The 16,623-nt window shown below is 46.4% G+C and overlaps 1 protein-coding gene and 1 pseudogene across 1 annotated transcript; one reads left to right on the top strand and one right to left on the bottom strand.

Annotated features, from left to right (window-relative positions):
- The first annotated feature begins 1,125 nt into the window (after positions 1 to 1,125).
- On the top strand, positions 1,126 to 2,052 carry LOC132517408 (mitochondrial transcription rescue factor 1-like; annotated as a pseudogene).
- Positions 2,053 to 3,848: 1,796 nt separating this feature from the next.
- Positions 3,849 to 15,687, bottom strand: LOC132517406 (zinc finger protein 496-like). The gene is made up of 7 exons (XM_060144557.1): positions 15,509 to 15,687; positions 15,166 to 15,391; positions 13,631 to 13,747; positions 12,856 to 13,282; positions 12,241 to 12,424; positions 6,486 to 6,562; positions 3,849 to 3,990 (listed from the first exon to the last, which is right to left on the bottom strand). Exons 4-7 carry the CDS (start codon positions 13,243 to 13,245, stop codon positions 3,928 to 3,930), a joined length of 714 nt encoding a protein of 237 aa, XP_060000540.1. The 5' UTR covers positions 13,246 to 13,282; positions 13,631 to 13,747; positions 15,166 to 15,391; positions 15,509 to 15,687; the 3' UTR covers positions 3,849 to 3,927.
- Positions 15,688 to 16,623: the final 936 nt, after the last annotated feature.

Raw genomic sequence — 16,623 nt, 5'->3', positions numbered from 1 at the left:
CACACTTCTAAAGTGTGATAAAGAAGAAGTCTCAAGGGAAATTTAAAAATACATTTAAGTGACTGAAAACAAAAATACATTGTATTATAATCTGTGGGACCTTGTTAAAGCAGTACCCTAGCTAAAGCAGGGAAATTTATAGCACTAAAATGCTTACATCAGAAATGCTTACATTTGAGTCTCAAATCAATTATCTAAGCTCCCACCTCAAGAACCCAGAAAGGGAATAGTAAAACAAACCCAAACATGCTAAATGAAGAAAATAATATGAGAGCAGAAATCAATGAAATTGAAAACAGAAAAATAATAGAGAAAAATCAATGAAATAAAGAGCCAGTTCTTTGAAAATATCAATAAAATTGAAAACCTCTGAAACGATTGACAAAGAAAAATAAAGGCACAAATTTTCAATATCAGGAATGAAACAGGGATATCACAGACCCTGCTGATTAACAGAAAGGATGATAAAGTTAAACTACAAATCACTCCACACACAAAAATTTAACAACTTAGATGAAATGAAACAATTCTTTGAAAACTACATACTACCACAACTCATCCACTATGAAACAGATAGTATGAACAGCCCTATAACCACTAAGGAAGTTTAATATATAATTAAAATACCACACACAACCCACCCCACCCCCAAACCTTCAGGTTCTTATAGTTTCGCTGGAGTATCCTACCAAATGCTCGAAGAATAACACTAATTCTATACAATCTCTTTTAGAATACAAGAAGAGGGGACACTTCCCAATTCATCTTCTGAAGCTAGTATTACCCTGAACAAAACTAGGCAAAGACAGTAAAGAAAACAAACAAACAAAAACCACTGACAGGTATTGCTTCACAGCAAGCACATGGGAAATACGGGCAGGGCGAGCTCCAGTCCCCTGCCCGCGCTCCTGCCAGGTCTCCGCGTGAGTCTCTGGCGTCCTGCCCCAGCCGGGCCAGCTTGGGATGCCCTGTGGATCCGGGGGCTCTTAGGGGCCTTGCGAACCCGGCGGGCCGAGGCCGTCTTCCCCTGGGCCCTGCCGTTCCTGCTGGCTGCAGACGCATACCGCAAGCTCGAGGACGCTGGTGTCCAGTTTCCCTTGACCTTGAGGACCCGGGAAGGTCGTACGAGCCATGGCTATGACTAGCCTCAGATTGCCCAGAAGCGTTTTAAGAAAGCCAGATGCCTGGATTGGGCTCTGCAGAGCTCTACGAGGGACACCTTCACATAAACACTGTGCTTCCTGGAATCGATACTTATATTTGTCTAGTACCAAGTTAAATGCTTCAAATTATAAAACATTTTTCCATAACATTTTCTCACTGAGACTCTCAGGGCTTTTTATATCTCAAGAATATATTTTATGGGCTTCCCTGGTGGCGCAGTGGTTGAGAGTCTGCCTGCCGATGCAGGGGACACGGGTTCATGCCCCGGTCCAGGAAGATCCCACATGCCGCAGAGTGGCTGGGCCCGTGAGCCATGGCCGCTGAGCCTGCGCGTCCGGAGCCTGTGCTCCGCAACAGGAGAGGCCACGACAGTGAGAGGCCCGCATACCGCAAAAACAAACAAACAAAAAGAATATACTTTCCCATTTTCCATAAGACTCCAAAGTAATGTAAACTCTAAAAAATCCACTAAAAAGACTCTGCAAAAAGTGGAAGATGAAGGGGACTCATGAGATGAGTGAGCAGGAAGAGGAGCCAGAGGACGACCCCAGCGCAGTCAGAGACCATAAGGACCTGGAAAAAGTAGTGCAGGCTTTCCGATATGATGTTATCCTGAAGACGGGCCTAGATATCAGGAGAAACAAAGTGGAAGATGCATTCTACAAAGGTGAACTCAGGCTGAACGGGAAAAAATTATGGAAGAAAAGCAGAACGGTGAAAGTGGGAGATACACTGGATCTTCTAATTGGAGAGGATAGAGAAGCAGAAACAGACAGTGATGAGGATTCTCCTGAAAAAAGTGTTTGAAGAGAAGACCAGCAGTGAGAAATAGTGGTGTTAAGGCAGTGGAAAAAGTTAAAATTGCCTAAAAAAAGTACACTCAAATAAATGGATTGCTTTTTAGCCAAAAAAAAAAAAAAAAAAAATCCTTAACAAAATAATAGCTAATAAAATTCAGCAATATATAAACAGAATTTTATACCATGACAAGAAGGCGTTTATTCCAGGGAAGCAAGGCTGGTTCAATATTTGGAAGTCAATCAATACAATCCATAATATTAACAGCCTAAAGAAAATTCACGTGATCATATCAACTGAAGTAGGAATGGTTTTGACAAATTCAACAATCACACATAATAAAAACTCCAGAAAAATAGGAATTAAGAAACTTACTCAACTTGATAATTTATTTAAAATTTACAGCTAACATTATACTTAATGGTGACAGACTGAATGCATTTCCCCTAATATCGGGAACAAGGCAAGGCTGGATGTCTGTCCCCGCTGCTGCTATTCAACATTGTGCTGGGAGTTCTAGCCAGTGGAATGAGGCAAGAAAAGGAAATAAATGCATAAAAACTGGAAAGAAAGAAAGAAAACTGCCTTTCTTTGCAGATGACACGATTGTCTACAGAGAAACTCCAGGAACTGTTTAAAATAAAATAAAAACCCCAAACCCTCCTTAAACTGATGTATGAATCCTGCAAGGTCACAGAATAGAAAATAAACACTCAAAAATCAATTGTGGGCTTCCCTGGTGGCGCAGTGGTTGGGAGTCCGCCTGCCGATGCAGGGGACGCGGGTTCGTGCCCCGGTCCGGGAGGATCCCACGTGCCGCGGAGCGGCTGGGCCCGTGGGCCATGGCCGCTGGGCCTGCGCGTCCGGAGCCTGTGCTCTGCAACGGGAGAGGCCACGACAGTGAGAGGCCCGCATACCACAAAAAAAAAAAAAAAAAAAAAAAAAAATCAATTGTGTTTCTTATACTATAAATGGATGTGTTATCATCAAAATTAAAAATAAAAATTATAATTCCTCAAAAAATGAAGTACCTACATATAAATCTAACAAAACACATACAAAATTTATATGCTAAGAACTACATAACAGTGATGAAAGAAATCAAAAAAATAAGTAAATGGAGAAGGATTCTGCATTCACAGATTGAAAGATTCAGATGATAAAAATGTCAATGCTCCCCAAATTGATACACAGGTTTAACAAAATTCCTATCAAAATCTCAGTTATACACTTTATAGATATGGACAAGATTATTCTAAAATTCACAGGAAAGGCAAAGGGACTAAAATAGCTAAAATAATTTTGAGAAAAAAAAATGAAAAAGGAGGAATCAATCTACCTAATTTCAAGACTTAGTATAAGGTACAGTAATCAAAATTATGTACTATTAGAGAGAGAGACAAATAGATCAACGGAACAGAACAGAGAACCTGGGAAAAGACCCACACAAATATGCTCAATGGATTTTTGATAAAGGAGCAAAAGCAATTCAGTGGGGGAAAGAACGTTTTCAACAAATGGTGCTGGAGCAACTGGACGTCCACTGGCAAAAAACATGAATCTTGACCTAAGTTTTACACCTTATACAAAACTTAGAGATCATGGACTTAAATGTAAATGGATCACAGATCATGGATTAAATGTATCATGGACTTAAATGTAAAATGCGTACGTAACTATATAACTTTTAGGAAAAAACAGGAGAAAATCTTTGGGATCTAAGACTAAGCAAAAGAGTTCTTAGACTTTACACCAAAAGCATGATCCTTAAAAGGAAAAACTCACAATCTGGACTTAATCCAAATTTAACACTTTTGCTCTGCTAAAAACTCTGTTAAAGGCATGGAAAGACAAGTTCCAGAGTGAGAGGATACATTTGCAAATACATATCCAACAAAGGACAAGTATCTAGAATATATACTGAGCTCTTGAAACAACAGTGAAAAAGTAAATGGTCCAACTAGATCACAGGCAAAAGTCATGAAGAAACATTTCACATAAGAGGATATTCACATGGCAGCTGAGCACCTGAAAAGATGTACAACATTATTAGTCACTAGGGAAATGCAAATTTAAACCATAATGAGATATCACTTATCAGAATGGCTAAAATAAAAAAAGTGACAACAAATGGTGGGAGGATGTGAAAAATGTAGATCAGTCATACATTGTTCATAGGAATGCAAAATGTTACAGTCACTCTGGAAAAGGATGTAGTAGTTCCCTGAAAAACTAAATAGGCACTTGCCATCCAACCCAACAACCGAATGCCTGTGCATTTACCCCAAAGAAATGAAGACCGATGTTCACACAAAACCTATACACAAATGTTTACAGCAGCTTTATGCAAAATGGCCCCAAACCGGAAACAACCTAGATGTCCTTCAACAGGTAACGGGTTAAACAAACTGTGGTATATCCAAACCAAGGAATTCTACTCAGCACTAAAAAAGGAATGGACTACTGATACATGTAAAACCCTGGCTGAAGCTCCACAGAATTATGCTGATAAATCCATTTATATAATTTTTTTGAAATGACAACATTACAGAGCTGTAAAACAGATTAGTGGTTGTCAGAGAAGGATGAGAGCATGGGGTAAAAGAGAAGTGGGTTTGGCTATAAAAGGCAACATGGAGGATCCTCCAGTGAAGCAAATGATCTGTATCCTATATGTATCAATGTCAACATGCTAGTTGTGATACTGTATTATATTTTTACAAGATGTTACCATTTAGTGTAAAAGTACAAGGGATCTCTTGTTATTTCTTACAACTACATGTGAATCCACAATTGTGTAAAAAAATAAAAAATATATAAACTTTATGTGCACCCATGATCATAGCAGCATTATTTATAATAAAAGGTGTGTCCATCAATGAATGAACAGATAAACCAAATACATTACATACATACCATGGAATATTATTCGGCCCTAAAAAGGAAGGAGATTCTGACACACGTTACATCATGCATGAACCTTGAGGACATTACGCTAAATGAAATAAGTCAGTCAGAAAAAGACAAATACCGTGGGATTCCACTTTTATGAGCTATCTAGCGTAGTCAAATCATAGAAAAAGTAGAATGGTGGTTTCAAGGGGCTGGGGGTATGAGGGAATGGAGGGAACTAATTACTTAATTTGTGAGGAATTTCAACTTGGCAAAATGAAAAAATACTGGAGATTGGCTACACAACAATGTGAATATGTTTAACATTACTGAACACTTAAAAACACTACTGTACATTAGAAATGGTTAAGATACTAAATTTTATGTTATGCACATTCTACCACAAATGAATTTTTTTTAAAAACTAAAAAAAAAAAAGACCTTCACAATGGTGATTTCTAGTGCACTAGGCAGAAACTGTCCTCAATAGAGTGATAAAACAGCACTGATCTATCAAAATCTACATTTTCCTTTCACAAGATGAATACCAAAGCTCATTAGATATTAAATTCACAGTATCTCCTTGTGTGTCATACTGGTCAAAGGTATCAAGTTTTAATAAGAAATATGAGTTTCATCTCCTTTGGGTCATTTGTGTTCAACAACTACCACAGTACATAGAGGATGCTAAAACACGTGTGCTGAGCACTAGGGCCCATGAGTACAGCACTGAGGGAACAGAGACACCCCATCCCATGTACCCTGGTTAATTCCTTCCTATCCTGAGCCCTCTCCACTCCCCAAGTTTAAAGTCTTATTGAATGCACTGTGCAGACAGCAAACTTGAGATGTGTTTCCTGCGCATCTACTGTCCTTCAGTCTTCCAGCTGCCAGGGAACCAGAAACAAAACAAAGTCCATACCTTCACACAGCCCATTCTTGTGGGAGGAGATGACTCTGTGGTACAGTAACTAAATTTTATGCCAGCCAATGGAAAGCGTTAGAAATAAAAATGAAGGGGTATGGTGGGAAACCAAGGCCGAAGGCAGAAACCGGGCTGAAAAGAGGTGGGTGAGAGCACCTGCCAGACCAACACCAGCCCCTATCCTGTGAGGACACCTGAGAAAGTAAGCCTCGTGAGGGAACGTGGAAGGGGAAAATGCAGAGGAGATTCCCTAACAACTCACTGCACGGTTGTGTGACAGTGCTGAAATAATCTGTGCTTTTTTCCTCCATTTCCTAATATTTCTGACATAGCTACTACCGTGATTATTATTAAATAAAAAAAATACCCTATGAAGTAAAAGAGTGAAGAGGTCTCTCTTTTTTCACAGGAAAGGAACTCTAAGATGCCAAGAGGACAACAGACGAGGACTCCAGGGCATTTGTTTTCCACTATCTTTGTCTGCACAAAGGCTCCCGAAGGTGACAAACAGCCAGGACTACACAGGCAGGAGGGATGCAGAAGAGCATCTTACAAACTCATGCCCTTCCTGTATTAGTTTTTCTCTGCTAGGGCTGAACAACCTGTGGGGCAGACAGCAAGCTGGCTGGGGTCCTGGAAAAGCGGCCATGCAGCTTAGAGACAGGCAAATATGGGGTTCTCAAAGACCCTTGAAGAAAACACTCACCGGGGGCAGCTGGAGGGCAGTCACCTGCTGTGCGTCTCTCAAACTCGCTTCCTGAAGAAGGGAAGTGTCTTGCAGGACTGAAAGAGATCAGAAATGGATAGCTCATAAAATCCTGAGTCTCTTTTTTCACCTGTAGAAAGAGGATTACCAGATGATGCACATAAAAAGCACCCGCGGGACTTCCCTGGCGGTACAGTGGTTAAGAATCCGCCTGCCAATGCAGGGGACACGGGTTCGATCCCTGGTCCAGGAAGATCCCACATGCTGCGGGGCAACTAAGCCCATGCACCGCAACTACTGAGCCTGCACTCTACAGCCCACAAGCCACAACTACTGAAGCCCGCGCACCTAGAGCCTGTGCTCCACAACAAGAGAAGCCACCGCAAATCACAATGAAGAGTAGCCCCCGCTCGCTGCAACTAGAGAAAGACCGCGCGCAACAACAAAGACCTAACATAGCCAATGAATAAATAAATAATTTAAGTAAAAAAAAAAAAAAAAAAAAAGCACTTGCAAAATAAGGATTTCTGTCACTTTGCTTTCAGACATGTCAGTGGGGGCAGTAACGGGGAATGCCTGGGGTCCAGTTGGCTCTGCCACCAACTAGCTATGTGACTCCCTGAAGGTCCAGGGACGTCAGCTGTATCATCCACAATACAAGGGAAATGAAGGTTAGAGGTCCATGGAGTAAAAGGGGTCAGTAAGAGCTGTTAGCAATTAAGATTATTGTGGGACTCCAGTGTCATATAAATGTATACATTTATAAGTTTATAAATTGCAAAGCTCTTTAAGAAAGACTATTATCTCTATCAGATGCTCCTGGAAGAGCACCTCCCACAGTGCCCAACCACCATCACTCAAAATGTGTACACATTGTAGTACTGGGATCATCTCACTCTCCCTTATCTTGGGCTCCCAAGCGCTTCTGCTACATTCTCATATGATTTATCTCCCCTGACCAGCACGTGCCCAGGCTTCTGCAAGAAGTGAGCCACATACCTGGCCCATGGTGCAGCCATGTCGAAATGAGCTGTGTTTCAAAAAGGTACCCCTTTCACAGAAGAAGCTGCACTATCACCTCTCAGTCTGGAAAAAATCTGGGAGGTTACCCGCAGCTCATGATGTGAAATCAGTGTCAAAGCTAACATTAGAAGCCAGTGTTCCTCACCTCTCACACCTGGGACATAAAGCGTTCGGCAAACAGCAGGGGCAGGTGTGGCTATTTGGAACGACAGCCTGAGACAGGAGCCAGCTCAGACCAGCAGTGACACTGGGGTGGGGGTGTGTGAGGAGAATTCCCCACGGAAGGCAGCCTCATCACTCCGCTGCCAGCAGCTCAGGCTAGGTGGGCATGGATTCGAGGAAGGCATGTTTTCATTCTGCTCTCATACCTACCACCTTCTGGGGTATAAAACACAGCCCTACCCTATCTTTCACCATGATAAATGAGCACATCGACGCTTTAAAGATTACTTTGGACAGCTTTCAGCCTCTAAGCAAAATCTATATTTGGGGGAAAAGCTTCAAGATTAGGAACTATATGGCTTTTACTGGAAGTGCTTCCCAATGATAAATCACCTGAACGTTTAAGGTGTCAACAGCTAACTCTCATCATGCCTACTTTGTCCATTCATTATTGCTCAAGGAAATGGAAGCGCTGACCCTTTTGCCCCAAAGCCCATCCATGGTAGCTGGATCATCTCAGAACTTCACCCGGAAGTGAGTAGGCTGCTACAGTTCCTGAAGCACCTCCTCCTCCTGAGGGTCCTGTCATGGCCATCATCAACCTGCATAACCCAGGCTGCTTGCACATGCATTGTTTATTTGGGCAAATGGTTGTTTCTCATGCCTGTGGTTATGGGCTGAATTGCATCCCTGCCAAATTCATATGTTGAAGTCCCAACCCCCAGTACCTCAGAATGGGACTAGATTTGGACATAGGGCTTTTCAAGAGATAATTAAGTTACAATGAGGTAATTGGGGTGAGCCCTAATCCAATATGCCTGAGGCTCTTATAATAAAAGGAGATTAGGACACAGACACAGGGAAGACCATGTGAGGAAACAGGGAGAAGATGGCTGTCTAGAAGCCAAGGAGAATCAGGTCTTAGGAGAAACCAACTCTGCTGATACCTTGATCTAGGACTTCCAGCTTTCAGAACCATGAGACAATAAATTTCTGTTGTTTAAGCTGCCCAGTCTGTGGGACTTTATTATGGCAGCCCAAACAAACTAGCACATGTCTTGACTTTTAACCAAGGAGAGGCTGGAGCGTTAATTTGATTTGTACAGAAATCAGTATAGTTTCACACATAAAGAAATGTAATATGTAACTTTTAAAAACTGAAAACCTTATTACAATGACAAGGACAACTTCTGTGAATCATAGGAACGCATTCCTGGTCTCCTCATACTTTCTTTTTCCATCTATAACTATAGCACAACTGTAGCACAAGTCTGCCCAAACTAACCCTCACACCCTACAGGTCACTTCCTTCAAACTGAGAGCACCACTTCTTTCCATGATGATTAATTACTTCAACTAGAAATCATGGGCAGGAATTCCCTGGTTGTCCAGTGGTTAGGACTCCATGATTCCACTGCAGGGGGTACGAGTTTGATCCCTGGTCAGGGAACTAAGATCCCGCATGCTGCATGGCACAGCAAAAAAAAAAAATCAAAAAAATCCAAACAAACCATGGGCAGCTCAGGCCCCCTGTTCAGTATTTTATGGGTATCCAGGCATACCTCATTTTATTGCACTCTGCAGATATTACTTTTTTTAAAAACTGAAGGTTTGCGGCAACCTTGCATCAAACAAGCCTACTGGTAACATTTTCCCAAAAGAATTTGCTCACTTCATGTTTCTGTGTCACATTTTGGTAATTCTTATAACATTTCAAACTTTTCCATTATTGTATTTGTTACGGTGATCTGTGATCAGTGATCTTTAATGTTACTATTGTAATTGTTTTGGGGTGCCGTAAACCATGCCCATATAAGACAACAAACTTAACTGATAAATGTTGTGTGTGTTCCAGTGGCTCCCATACTTCTCTCCCTCTCCTCGGGCCTCTCTATTCTGTGAGACACAACAATACTGAAATTAGGCCAATTAATAACCCTACAATAGCCTCTAAGTGTTCACATGAAAGGAAGAGCCGCATACCTCTCACTTTAAATCAAAAGACAGAAATAATTAAACGAAGTGAGGAAGGCACGTCAAAAGCTGAGACAGGCTGAAAGCTAGGTCTCTTGCACCAAACAGCCAAGCTGCAAATGCAAACAAAAAGTTATTGAAAGAAATTAAAAGTGCTACTCCAATGAACACACAAGAAAGCAAAACCGCCTTATCGCTGATATGGTGAAAGTTTTAGTGGTCTGGAGAGATCAAACCAGCCACAACCTTCCCTTAAGCGAAAACCTAATCCAGAACAAGGCCCTAGTTCTCTTCAATCTATTAAGGCTGAGAGAGATGAGGAAGCTGAAAAAGAAAAGCTTGAAGCTAGCAGAGGTTGGTTCACGAGGTTTAAGGGAAAAAGCCGGTCTCCATAACCTAAAAGTCCAAGGTAAAGCAGCCGGTCATCCAGAAGATTTAGCCAAGATCATGAAATGAAGGTGGCTACACTGCACAACAGACTTTCAGTTTAGACAAAATAGCCTTATATTGGAAGAAGATGCCACCTATAGGGCTATCAGAGCTAGAGAGAAGGCAACGCCTGGCTTCAAAGCTTCCAAGGTCAGGCTGACTCTCTTGTTAGGTGCTAATGCATTTGGTGACTATAAGTTGAAACCAGTGCTCATTTACAATTCCAAAACTACTAAAACTTCCCTTAAGAATCATGCTAAATCTACTCTGCCTGTGCTCTATAAATGGAACAAAGCCTAGATGACAGCACATCTGGTTACAACATGGTTTACTGAATATTTTAAGCCCACTGTTGAGATCTACTGCTCAGAAAAAAAGATTCCTTTCAAAATAGTACTGCTTTTTGACTAGTCATCCAAGAGCTCCCTGATGAGATGGACGAGATTAACATTGTTTTCATGCCTGCTAACATAACATCCATTCTGAAACCCACAGGTCAAAGAGTACTTTCAAGTTTCAAGTCTTATCATTTAAGAAATACATTTCACATGGTAATAGCTGCCATACACAGTGATTCTTCTGATGGATCTGGACAAAGTAAACTGAAAATCTCCTGGAAAGGATTCACCGTTCTAGATGCCAGTAAGAACATTCACGGGAATTCCCTGGCAGTCCACTGGTTAGGACTCGGTGCTTTCACTGCCGGGTCCCAGGTTCAATCTCTGGTTGGGGAACTAAGATCTCACAAGCTGCGCGGCACAGCCAGAAAAAAAAGAACATTCATGGGAAGAGATCAAAATATCAACATTAACAGAAGTCTGAAAGAAGGTGATACCCATCCTTATGGATAACTTTGAGAGGTTCAAGACTTGAGTGGAGGAAGAAACTGCAGATGTGGTGGAAACAGCAAAGAGAACCAGAATTGGAAGTGGAGCTTGAAGATGTGACTGAATTGCGACAATCTCATGATAAAACTTGAAAGGATGAGGAGTTGCTTCTTACGGACGAGTAAAGAAAGTGGTTTCTTGAGATGGAATCTACTCCTGGTGAAGATGCTGTGAAGACTACTGAAATGACAACAAAGGATTTAGAATATTATCTGAACTTAGTTGATAAAGCAATGGCAGAGTTTGAGAGGACTGACTCCAATTTTAAAAGGAAAGACGTTCTGTGGGTAAAATGCTATAAAACAGCATTACGTGCTACAGAGAGATTGTTCGTGAAAGGAACGATTCAATGGATGAGGCAAACTTCATTGTGGTCTTATTTTAAGAAATTGCCAGGCACCCCAACCTTCAGCAACCACCAACCTGATCAGTCAGCAGCCACCAGCATGGACGCAAGACCCTTCACCAGCAAAAACATTTCATCGTGCTGAAGGCTCATATGATAGTCCGCAATAAAATATTTTCAATTAAAGTATGTACATTGATTCTTTAGACATAATGCTATCGGACACTCAATAGACTACAGTGTAAACACAGATTTTATATGTACCGGGAAACCAAAATTTCATGTGACTCACTTTATTGAGATTATCTCCACTGGACAGACCAGGAAACTGAGGCTTGCAGAGTTTAGAAGCATGCCCTGGGTCATACCTGGAGGATTCAAAGCCAAGTGTATCTGCTGCTAAAGCCACCTGACTGTGGCCATTGGTGCATTTTGTACAGATATTCAGACACGTCTAGCCAACATCCATGCTCCAAGTCCTGAAGATACCACCCTATCCCCTAGGAAGCATTTTTATATTTCTTTGCAATATTATAACAATCCTGACAGCGGAAGTTGTTTGGCTGGGGAAAGAGCGGTTCAGAGAGACAAGAGGACATGGCCATGCTCAGCTCCCCACACAGGCCCTATTGGGACGGCGACGGTGCCCAGCTGTCCCCAGACCAACAAAGCCGAGAGGTGCGCCCTCAAAGAGACAAGATGATGCAGCCTCAAAAACACCTACCCATAGCAGAGGTCCCTCTGGGCAGACCTGGCACCCATGAAGAGGATACTCTCATGAGATTCTGATTGAATTGCTCTAGGGAAGAACCAGACGCTGAAAATGGTTCCAGGCTACTTAGGGGGAAGGAGAGAACTAAAAATGTCAAGAGCTACTTCCAAGTGCACAGGACTAGGTACAAACACCCCTTCCCCACTCCCTTGGGCTCCCTACCTGGGTCCCCGCTGAGCTGGCCCGAGAGTCTGCTTGGAAGCCCGGGGCCCTGAGCCAGGGCCATGGGCTGGGCGTCCTGGCTCTTTGCAAGGTCACTCTGGGGTTCTGCTGGCAGCCGCTCCTGCTCCTGGTCTGGAGGGCTGTCCCCATCGTCAATCACCACGGGGTCTTCACAGTGCTTGAGCTGCAATCCCAGAGAGGGCTTTTCAGAGCTCGGTGGAGGGGTCCCTGGCCAGATGAGGACCAGCAACTGTGCCAGGGACTGGGCAAACCCCTCCCTCCCTGGGCCTGCTTACTGTTGACTCTACCACTAGAAGCTCAGTCCTAGCCTTGTACAGGGCTATAAAGTGCGGGGGCGGGGGTAACATAACCATGCCACCAATTAGGGCCTTTAGGGAATGGAATCTGCTTTTTGAGAAAACCAAACTTCAATGTGGGCATAACTGAAGCACATAGCTCTAGATGGAATTCCTCATCCCTGGCCAGGGGATGCGTGACCCCACCAAACCATCAAGGCACAAGGTGGCCCCCCTTTCCACACCTGCTGCCCAGCCCCACTCTCTCCCTCTCCCTTCCCATCCTCCCAGCCAGCCCAGCCCAGCCCCCTCTGCTCACCCATTGCCAGGGTCTCCCCGGCTCTCGTTCCAGTGCCTCCACAGCAGCCACAGCCTGATCGCCACTCTCAGGTTCCTGGGCCCGCACCCAGCCCTGGATCTCCCGGGGCAGGATGGCCAGAAACTGCTCCAGCACCAGCAGCTCCAGAATTTGCTCCTTGGTGTGCCTTTCAGGCCGCAGCCAGCCCCGGCACAGGTCCCAGAGGCGGTGCAGGGCCTCCCTGGGGCCCGCCGCCTCCTGGTAGCAGAAACGTCGGAAGAGGCGGCGGGAGGACTCGGGGCTGGGAAGCTCACCCTGGGGGCTAGGGTTCTCTCCCGGTGGGCTCCTCATTTTCCTGGGCTCCTCACTTTCCTTCGGAGCCAAGACTCGGGGGCACAGGGCTGTGGGCATGATGGGATTTGATGGGGGTCAGCAGCAGAAGACGACCCTATTTCCAAACAGAAATCACTGGCTTCAATGTTCTGGTCTCCTGCAGTAGTTTTTTGGGGGTGGTGATGGGAAAAGTGAAAAAGCCCACAGAGACCAGCCCTTGGGAGAAGCCCTGGGACATGTGAGAAGTGTCAGTGTGGATGATCCTTAAACAAAGGGAGAGAAGGAATGACCCCATTCCCAAAAGCATCATTTTGTGATTCCCCTAACTGGGTGACTGGACAAACAAGGCAGGGAGTCCAGGAGAAAATCAGTGGCATTGCAATGTGGCACTGGCGTTCCAAGCATCCCAGGAGATCAACAGGGCCGCATGCAGGAGAGAGATGTAATTAACGCTCTGTGGTACCTTCGGTGTCCAGGTCCTCCTGGAAAGGACCTGAAATGGACGAGCTGAGAAGGCCGCTATCTTGAGGCTTCAGAGCCAAAGTCACCGTCCTTGCCCTTGAGACCTTTACAAAATGAGCTAGAAGGACAAAGACAGACATGCACAGGAAAAGTCTTCAAAGCCGATCCAGGAAATTCATCCTGCTGGTGGCTAGGGCTGACAATCAGTGCTAGACCAACACAGACTGAGAATCGGCCTTGCTCAGCGGACTATGCACTGGGAAGCAGGGAATAAAGCAGACAGCCTAGGAGATCCCCAGACAAGAGATGGAGAAAGTCAAAAGAGGCAGCCACATCCCGAGTTTCCTACAGAAAAATAACATCATGTATTTAAAAACATCCGTACTTTCAGATGAACCTCCACCCAACTCACTAAAGTCTGAATAGCAAACTTTAGCGTATATTTAACGATGTCTGGACCTTCCACCTGGCCTCCACCCATCTTGCCTTCTCTTCTCTTCAGACCACAATGAAGAAAACCACACACACCTCACAGACCTTTCTCAGGCGGAAAAGAGGTTGGGCACTCATGGCACAGCCTCCATATCTGTAGGGTGGGGCTCAGGGGCCCCTCCACCTCCCCAGTGAACACATACAGAGCGACCTCAGAGAGTAGCGGCCACTACTCAAAACTATGGGACCCAGGGAAAATGAATGGCACGTGGGGTCGCACACAGTCCCCCCCCCACCATAAGGCCTCTGAGATCCTTGGACATGGTCACTTGCCCTCCTCACCAGGTTTATGAGGCTCCCCAGCATGCCAGCACCTTAATCTTAACAGCTCAGTGCCCCCACCCCCCAAGGGTTCCGTGCAAAACGCAGGCCTCATTCCCATTTCACAGGAAGACAAGTGTTCTTCACAGAAGAACTGAATGGCAATCAAAAAAACCCAAATCTCTATACCTCTTTGCTTTCCAACATAAAAACAAATACAGACTGACATAAAAGGACTTTGAGGGTATCTGGCTGGACACGCTACAGCTTGCCCCGCCTCCGGATTTCCTCCAGTGTCTGCTCCTGCATCTGACACCCAATCTCAGCCTTACTCACTTGCCACGTTCCATGAACTCAGCCATCACACACCTGCAGGGCCTCTAGGTTCCTCAGGTCTGCACCCACCCTGTGCCCCACCCTCAGTCAGTACTCAGATACCCGCTCTCGGGCACCTGGCTCTAGGCTCTGCCCATCATCCCTAACCAGACAGCCGTGTTCCTGTCACCCTAGCACCTGGCACATAAGAGTCTCAGAAATGATGTGTGATGAATGAATTAACGTTGGTCCCAAGAGGATCCCACAGGGGGGCGGGGCATGCTTAAAAAAGCTCTAGGCGGAGGAACACAGCTGGATCAGCAGAAAGAGGAGGGGATGGGCATTTTATGGCAGGAAAAAGGGCAAGCCTTTCCTCGCTCCAGATCTCTCTCCCTTTTCCCTCTCTCCCTTTCCCTCCCTACACATACACACATCCACCTCCACTTTACCCAGTTCCCGGCTCCTCACCTCACAGCCTGGAACTCCTTCCCTGCGTCTAACTCAAATCCCTCCTGCGGCGGAAGTCTGCGGCAGCAGCTCCTCATCCTTCCAGCCCGGTCCCCTGGGTGTGCTTCCTGAGGCGGGTCCTCTGCAGAGGCCACTCCGTCCCTGGCTAGCCGAGCCCCCGTCTCCTGCTCATCCAGAAAACCACGGCTCCGCTTAGGAGGGAAGAAATGGTAGCAAATGGAGGCGCCTGAAAAACAACATTTGTGTTGTCTTATCCCCCTCCCCGGAGACTCACCGCACGGCTCCTGGAAGCGAGGCAGGGCGCGCGGGCCACAGAAGCCTGGGCCGCCTGGGCCGCACTCACCGCCGCGCCGCGTCCCAGTTGGCGGGCCGTGCAGGCCTGACCGCCTCCGGAGCCCGCCGGACGCGGAGGAAAGGAAAGGCCGAAGCCCTCCGGCTCCCTCCCCTGGGACACTTCCTGCTCCGCTCTAGGACTGGGGAGGTCTCCGCATCTCAGTGGTTCGCTCCTCCGCCCCCCGGCCGAGGTGTGCGCTGGGGGTGACATCCGACACCCCCGGCCCGGCCCGGCCCGGCCGGCGCGCCCCGCCCTGCCACGCCCCGCTCCGCTCCGCTTGCGACCCGGCCTAGGAGCTTGGCCGGGGGCCTTGTGGGTCAACCACACCGCCTCTGCCCTGCCTCCCCGCGGGCTGGCGCGGGGGGCGCGCGTCGAGGCGGGGCGTGAGGCCGGGTCGTCGAAGGCTCAGCTAGGACCGCGCCTGGAGGCGGGTGGCAGAGCGGGGGGGTGCAGAGAACACGGTCAGCAGGAGGGCTCGCGCGGGTGCGCCCTGCCGTGGACAGCCGCCGGTGTGGGAAGGTTGGCCTGGGGGCTCCTCTCTTCGCTGTTCTACCCCTTCGGACTCCCACACGGGCTTGGGGACGCCCGGAAGGGACGATCCTGGAGCCGAGGCTGAATGCTGGAATTGGGAGGGGGAGCGGAGGAAGAAGGCTGCCGCGCACAGCGGGCCGCTACATTTGAGAATCCCGGTGTGACCGCCCCGCACCCCACGCCCTGACAGGTCCAACCCCTTTCCAGCCAAAACCCCTCCTCTAGGTCCGGCCCGCGGCCGCTGAAGAGACGAGGAGGACTGGAGAACGTAAGAGTCACCTCCCCGATTCGTCATCTATCGGATGCCCAAGGTTTAAGCTCCGGCTTTTGGGGGGTTTGTGGACTTTGACAGCGGCCCTTACACATCCCTTCTGAGCATCAGGACAGCTCTGGGGAGTGCGCAGAGGAACTTTGGTCAATCCCGGCCCCCAGTGGGTGGTCGGAGTGCTTATTGCTCCCTTAAGTGTAGGGTGTAGCTAGCTGTTCACACCGAGGCCGAGGGACAGGTTAAGGGACTTTGACTTGAGGTCGAGGGGCCGTGAGGGGCAAGAAGAATTAGGGCCTCTGGACCTCTAGATAGGGCTCCTTGCCAC

This window comes from Lagenorhynchus albirostris, chromosome 3, assembly GCF_949774975.1.
Source record: "Lagenorhynchus albirostris chromosome 3, mLagAlb1.1, whole genome shotgun sequence".
NCBI lineage: Eukaryota > Metazoa > Chordata > Mammalia > Artiodactyla > Delphinidae > Lagenorhynchus > Lagenorhynchus albirostris.
The sequence above is the reverse complement of the archived record's forward strand: the minus strand, read 5'-3'. Positions and strand labels throughout refer to the sequence as shown.